At 47.8% G+C, this 6,777-nt stretch overlaps 1 protein-coding gene across 2 annotated transcripts in view; it reads right to left on the minus strand.

The window, feature by feature from the left end:
* INPP5D (inositol polyphosphate-5-phosphatase D) overlaps positions 1–5,824 on the minus strand; it is a 55,168-nt gene extending 49,344 nt beyond the window's left edge. For both annotated transcript variants that reach the window (XM_035335130.1, XM_035335129.1), the window contains exons 1-2: positions 5,808–5,824; positions 3,181–3,410 (exon numbers count right to left, since the gene is read on the minus strand). In XM_035335130.1, coding sequence (XP_035191021.1) covers positions 3,181–3,314 — 134 coding nt within the window. In that variant the 5' untranslated portion in view covers positions 3,315–3,410; positions 5,808–5,824. The remainder of the gene's footprint in view (positions 1–3,180; positions 3,411–5,807) is intronic.
* Positions 5,825–6,777: the final 953 nt, after the last annotated feature.

A 6,777-nucleotide genomic window follows, 5' to 3' on the forward strand; every position in this document is an offset into this window, starting at 1 on the left:
TTCTACCCTTAGGCTTTCTCTCCTCAGCATCCTGACTGTCAAGTTATGTGGCCCACTTACTGTCACGTTCCAGGTCCTCCCTAAAAACTGGGTATGACTTCAGAATTGCCCAACCACTGTTGAGCCTGGCTAGGTGGGGAGTAAATACAATACCTGCCTGAGATTAAACATGCCTCCAAGCACTTTCACGTGCCCCTGTTCTCTCTGCCAGCTGGAGGAAGAAAGGGGACAAGGCTTCTGTTTTCTCTTTCCTCTCCTGCTGTACATACTCTTAAGTATGGGTGACGATGTGCATATTGGGGGTGTCTGGAAATCCTAATCACAAACAGGTCTGCCATGCTGAGCCTTACCTCAGCGCACCTCGAGGGAGGCCATTCCTCCAGGGGGCTGGAAACAGCACCTCACAGGAACAGTCCTCAGAGAGGGACCCCAAAACCCCAACTAGGCTTTGAGGCTCTTCTCTAGAAGCACTGTTATTCCTGCAGCCACTCGCACAGGAGCCTCCAACAGAAGGTCTCCTGGAGGAATGATCCTGATTTGCCGTGTTGTGAGCACCAAGAGGCTCTTTTTGATTTCAGGATCCAGACATTCCCCTCTCTCCAGGTGAGTTAGCCCATTTCTTGTGAACAAACTGTGAAATCAAACAATCCAGGCTAACAGAAAGGAGGAGGAAAATGACTTTGCTTCTTGCCTTTTATGGGGCAATGCGGCCACCAGAGACAGCAGAGGACAGCAGTGCTGGGGGAGGAGTGTTCCCTCTGTCTGCTGACTGCCTCAGCTCTCGGCCCAGCTCAGTGCTGCTGCTCTGAGTTTTAGAAAGGGAGGGAGGCACTCTTAAAATGCCCTGCAAACACACCTCCCTTACTTGTCTATGTTTATAGAATCCGTATTTCTAAAGCAGTTGTTCAAGAAAATCACTATCTCTATAATATAATAATCATCATCATCACTTTTGCTGGATTTTGACTGATCTACCCAATAAATATTAGAGTGTTGTAGAATATGACACTTCTTTTTCAGAGCAAATTTCATGTTTTGTTTTGTTTTGTTTTCTTCCTTATCTATACACAGTTGACACTTCCTCACTTTCAACATAATTTTCTTTTTTTTGTGAAAACCTTTTGCAGTCAGGCTTTCAATTCCCCTCTCTCATTCTCTCTCTCTTTTTTTTTTTTTTTTTTTTTTTTTTTTCTCCAGCCTCTCCATTTTTTAAACAGGAGAGGCTGAAGAGCTCACACTTCAAACACCTTCCAGTCAATAACACAGCTGAAACTGATGCATCTCTGAGGAAGTTTTCAGCTTCAGCAAAGTTATGCGTTTTGTCAAGACAACATTCAGAGGGAAAGGCTTATTCACCATCTCTAACCTTTTTTTCTTCACAAACTATTTGGAAACCAGCATAAGCTGAAAGCACATTACATACTTTGACAGAAGTTTGTGGCGTTTCTCAGACTCTAACACCAGGCTGCTGCACCATGCATCTGCCTGCTCTTGGCTAACAAAGCTGGGTGCTCTGCATTTCTTTAATGAAACCATTCATACCGGCCACCTCAGAATGGATTTAAGAACATAACTTTTGGCTCCCGGTTCAGAAAATCCTGGTCATTATATTGTTTCTATTTCCTGATCCCATGTCTTTCAAGTCACAAAAGGCTTTCAAAGTTGGCTGCATAAACATTTACAATGGAAAAACTTATGCAAATGCATGCTAGTTGACATTTTTACCACCAGCAGCACCATCCCTTTCTACAATCCCCATCACCACTCTGTAAAATAATCTTATTTGTGTGTGTTTGTACATACTGGTTACTAATCGAAGCAGTTGTGCTAAAGAGACTCAATGGAAGCAGCAGTCTATTCCAGTAAAATGGCTCCCGAGTGGCACCTTGGTTCCTCCCATGCTAGCATTGCCCCTCCTTCCTACTGCTTTCCCTGTCTATCTGCAGCCACCCTTCTTTCTTCACTCCCTCCAGAAAGAACAAACTCTTCTCTTCCCCACGTCGTTACAAACACCTTAACAAACAGGCATAGAGGCTCTCTGCACTTTCTGAACACCCCCATTCCCCAGCCACTGATCTCTCACAATCCAACACCTACGCTGTGGTGCAGCTGCCCAGCCCCATGCTTCTCTGCAGGAGATGAATCTTCCGCAGCAGCCTGTGCTGTCACCAGAAGCCTGACCTCAGAGACAAGCAGTTAGACCAGAGTTATAAAAAGCAGCACCACCTTCACAACTGCAAGAAATATACTTTCAGAAAGAAACTACACTGAGAAACCTGCTTGTAATTTCATGGGGAGTAAGGGATAAATTATTTTTTATTAATCTGTTGCATGATGGCAGCAAGAAGGATTTGACAGGCAGAACAGGGTCCCACAGAGGCTTTCTTAGTCTCTCCTAAGCAGAGAGAGACAGTCTTATCTCTATGTTATGCAAAGCTAAGTGCCTCAGACTTGACCTGCTGACTCCGGTCTCCTCTTGCCCCTGCACTCCTGCCGCTAGGAATAACCCTTGCCCTCACAAGCCCAGGGCAGGAGATCTTGCTCTCTGGTCCAGAGACCCAACCCAGAATGCAGGGGTCAGGGCTGCCAGCACTTCCCTCCTCTCCCTTACTTTCCACATGATAATATTTACCCCATGAGCCACATTAGTGGGGCAGGTGGACTCACCACTGTGCCAGGGGTGTCATGAACAGTTCCAGGAACTATTTCAAGCCTTTTGCTGAATTGGACACAGCACCGTACAGGTTGGTGAGTCAAACACACCAGAGCAAGAACATGCTTCAGAGGGTACCCAGCTCAGTATTCAAGTTGTTACACATACATAAAAACCCGACCCAAGCTACTAAGGGGCTCTAAGAGGTCAAGAGCACAGAGTGCAGCAACTCAGAGCGCAGCAATTGTATCTTCAATTATTCTCCCCTGTTGAATCGGGGGGAAGAGTGGCATGAACAGTACAACAGTAAAAGAACATGGGTTTGTTTAGCCTGGTCTTACTCCCTATCCATCCTATCCTATCCTGTGGCCCAGAACAGGGAAACCAGCCATGCTCTGATGTGGGCTGCACCTTCCTAGTGGGTACAGAGGCTGTTTGCCTCTGCCAGAGAGAACAAAGGGGATAACACCGTCCACAGCAGGCACAAAAGTGTCCGCGTGAAGCGCGAGGTCGAAAGCCGTACTTACAGCACGCAGAGTGCATACGCCGAAGCAATTGACTCACTGGCCCGCACAAGGAAGCTGCCATCCTTGCCTACTTTGGAGAGCAGGTCTTCAGCTCTGGAACGAGTGATATTGCCGTGGTACCAGCACTGATCCATTGCTGCAGCTGAAGGAAACCTGAATGTCAATATAGGAGCTGCCAGAGCTGCCTCTGTCTGTGTGTAACGATCAGGCAGCTTCAGCTCACCAGCTTCCTGTTTCAATAGTACAGAGAGGGAAAGGAAACTCAGCCACGGACAACTTCCTCAACTCAAACAGCTCAGAGAGTGAGCGTGACATGTTCCTGCAGCCCCTGCTCTCTCCTCATGCTGCAACTGAAGTGACGAGCAAGCCCACATTCCCTGACTTTCCCTTCCCCTTTACATCCTAATATTCTGTATCAAAAAGTCCCAGCTGGGGATCCCTTCTGCCCTCCCACTGACTCAGTCCTGCAGGCTTTGGTGGCCTGCCTTCCCATTTCTGATCTCTTGCCAGATCCTCTGGGTTTCCATCTTTTTCCTGTCTGTCAGTCCTACCCACTACAGGTCTCCATGGGGAACAAATCCTAGACTGACTGAAAACAAACTGTGCATTTGGATTCCTTCGCACTGACTGCCCCATTCCTGCATTGCCTAGTCCTCACATCTAGGTAGGTGTCAGGAGGGGACTTGAAATAACCACTATATATATATATGAATATATAAAATAATTATCCCTGTATGTTTCCATGCACAGAAGCAGGCTTAAAGGCTGATTTGTTCTGGGAATTAGTGATCAAAGCTCCCTGTCAGCTACTTTGAGATGGATTCAAAGGTCTTTCCTACTCTAAATCCTCAAAGATGGGATAGAGCAAAGTAATTTTTGGCAACCCGCGTCAGACAGGGGGAACTGGGGCTTTCACTTCCCTTTTCTTTGGCTGTACATCTGCCCTGTGTCTGGGCTCTGTGTGGCATGCTCAGCACTGCATCTCCAAGGCAGAGCAACAAGGGCACACTTGCAGCAGGTACGGACATTACCACAGGAGCAGTGCTTGCACGGCAACTTTGGTTGCTTCTCCTGTACCTCCAGCTACTCTGCCTTTGAAGTCAGTGCTTCTGCACATTCACATCTGAGCTGTAATCAGAAGCAGCAGCCAAGCTGGGACTCTGCTGGGACTCGCTGTGGAGAGGGAGTCCCCAGGCAGGGCACATGCACTGCTAACCCTATGCGACCCTGGACTCCCAGAGCCAGGAGTGCTGTGGCTACGGATCACGCAGGATGTACCGGAGTGCTGCCCCCTTCCACAGCATGGATGGCAAGGCAGGAGACAGCAGCCTAGACCAAACTGGGAGAGACCAGAACTGGTGGGTATGGGAAGGGAGACTGAGCCAGTACAGGCCAGCATCCATCCCTGTATGCCTTCCTGGCACTGTCAGTTATCCACACATTTACTATGCAGTGTCCAGCTTAATCTCAGCTGTTGGGATTAAATTGTGGGCAGCAGCAATTCAGAACTGTGCAACCCTGCTAAATGGGCAGAACTGCAATGTGCAGGGCTTCCTGTCCACGCTGAGCAAGCACTGTCTACAGACCAAAATTAGTTTAGCTGGACCTGCCCTTCATCTTCACCCAGACCCAAATGGGGCTTTAGGAGCCAGTCTACCATGCGTTCAGGTATGTAAACAGAGTCAGATGCTCCATAGTATGAAGTGGCCCTGCATGGACAATAGCTGTGAGCTCCTGTAAGCTACAGAGTGGCTGCAAACCCTGTTCTCCCTACTGAGAATAGTGTCTGCATATTGTAAGGGGACTGTGCACTTCCTTTGACAGTCCTGCCTGGCCACTAGCATGCTGCTGGCCTCACCCATACCAGCTCTTTGGGATGTCTGAGACAGCAGCTTCTCTGGAGCACGGCTGCAGCAGGAAGTAGAACGGCTCTGAATGTCAAACCACGGCCTGGCCTCACAGTGCTCTCCATGCAATGGACCTGTATGATGACACATAGTGGACAGAGCTGCTGCACTGGATGAGCATTCCTGGAATGAAACTGCATTTGCAGAGGTTCTGATCTACTGCATGTTAACAAAGAAGTACAAGCCCAGGTCAGACAGCTGAAAGACTGATTAACTGGACAGTTAATACCTCATTTCTTTCCATCCTTCCACTGACTTCAGCTGTTAGGGAGCTGCTGCTGCTTCCTTCAAATGTGTACACTCCTGTCCAGCCACACAGAACTTCTCAGTTTGGATACATGAATAAGGGGATGGGATCCAAATGCATGCAATGACTGTGGCCATGAAAAGTGCAGGTTGGTTTCTGCATGTATTTCTTGGTCCTAAAGAAAAGCACAGTACAGCTCCAGCTGCTCAAAAGGTGAATCCTAAACCCCTAGCATAAACCTCTCTATGTTCCCTAAAGGCTCATCTGCAGCACTGCCTGAAGAGGAAATGGCATCTGATTTACTTCTCACGGCACTTAAATCTAAACTCTGCAGTGCTGGAGAAGGACTGATCCTTGTGTGGTCAGTGCACGTGTGCACATATTCTGAGCTACCTGCAGCCTGACTCCCAAAGGGCAGCGGTAACTTCTTGTCCTCCGCAGAGTCAAGAGGCTGTTCTGTAGCAGATACTTACACGATTAATCTTCTTTCCATGCATGCCTGTGTTGGAGAAGGCTTGTAAGCAGATCTGAGAAAGAAGAGATTAGAGAGGAGCTACAGCATTTGCCATAGAGGGGGACTGCTGGGATCAGACTGCACCAGTTACATGTCAGGAGATACAGGGCACATAGTGATACTACAGGGGTAGCCAGCATAGCACTAGGTTTCCACAAGAAATAGGATGTGCTTCAGATAGTCTATACTGTCATCCCAAATTGGGACAAAGTATCATGGAAGAGCTCCCCTTGTAAAACAAAAGAACAATGGGTACCAGTCAGACAAATGCAACCCAGACTCAATCGTAGCTATTAGATAACCACAGCAGCAGCATCTCACTTAAACTTACTTGAGAGAGAGAGGCCACAGACAAAGAACTTGGACACATTTTGATGTTGGATAATCAGAAATTATAGTGCTTGCAGTCTATGGACAACACAAACATTATTTTTCCCATGTTGGGGTGTTATTCCAAGCTCGGTCTCTCAGACAGTGCAGTAAATGCTTTATCTGAACTGGGTTTGCTACCGATGTCCAGTTAGTATTGGATCAGCTGGCTGCAAACTCACCAGCCTGTCCACAGCCAGTGGGTAAATACTGCCCGTAGCATCTTCAAGTTGCATGGTGGGCACCCAGAACAGACTACTTGGCCACAGAAGTGCATTTAGACTCTGGCCTACATTTAAAGACCACATGAGCAATATCCACAAAGTACTGGTTTGCTCAGCCGCTGTGTCCTTTGAGGCTGTGACCCAGCACATGACTGACCTGCTGCTTGAGGAAGGCTCAGCGAATTACAGGTGTATTTGCGAAGGCCATGAGATCTCTTCGCTCCCTTGGAGCTTGCAGCCTCCAGGTACCCTGAAACAAACCTAGATGAATGAGAAAAATCAGAAGCCCTTCTCGCACCTTCCCTGAAACCTATAAGCAATAAAAAGCAAGGGTGT

The sequence above is a fragment of the Oxyura jamaicensis genome, chromosome 9 (assembly GCF_011077185.1).
Source record: "Oxyura jamaicensis isolate SHBP4307 breed ruddy duck chromosome 9, BPBGC_Ojam_1.0, whole genome shotgun sequence".
NCBI classification, from domain to species: domain Eukaryota; kingdom Metazoa; phylum Chordata; class Aves; order Anseriformes; family Anatidae; genus Oxyura; species Oxyura jamaicensis.